This window comes from Fulmarus glacialis, unplaced genomic scaffold, assembly GCF_000690835.1.
Source record: "Fulmarus glacialis isolate BGI_N327 unplaced genomic scaffold, ASM69083v1 scaffold20064, whole genome shotgun sequence".
NCBI lineage: Eukaryota > Metazoa > Chordata > Aves > Procellariiformes > Procellariidae > Fulmarus > Fulmarus glacialis.
In genome coordinates this window covers 796-1,149 of record NW_009207652.1, presented here as the reverse complement: position 1 = coordinate 1,149, position 354 = coordinate 796, and the positions used below count along the sequence as shown (strand labels likewise).

At 63.8% G+C, this 354-nt stretch overlaps 1 protein-coding gene across 1 annotated transcript in view; it reads left to right on the top strand.

Moving 5' to 3' along the window:
* PLEC (plectin) overlaps positions 1-351 on the top strand; it is a gene marked incomplete at both ends in the record, with an annotated part of 7,827 nt that extends 7,476 nt beyond the window's left edge. The window contains one exon of the mRNA XM_009576208.1: positions 156-351. Coding sequence (XP_009574503.1) covers positions 156-351 — 196 coding nt within the window. The remainder of the gene's footprint in view (positions 1-155) is intronic.
* Between the last annotated feature and the right edge of the window lie 3 nt (positions 352-354).

The following is a 354-nucleotide window of genomic DNA, read 5'->3' as shown; positions in this document are numbered from 1 at the left end:
AGAAGGGCACCATCGACACGCGCACGGCCCAGAAGCTGCGGGACGTGAACACCTACTCCAAGTACCTCACCTGCCCCAAAACTAAGCTCAAGATCTCCTACAAGGACGCAATGGACCGAAGCATGATCGAGGACGGGACCGGCCTGCGGCTGCTGGAGGAAGATGTCGGCAGCCCAGGCCCTGAAGAAGGGCTGGCTGTACTACGAGGCCGGGCAGCGCTTCCTGGAGGTGCAGTACCTGACGGGGGGCCTGATCGAGCCCGACGTCGAGGGCCGCGTCTCATTGGACGAGGCGCTGCAGAAGGGCACCATCGACACGCGACAGGCCACGAAGCTGCGGGGCGTGGAGACATAC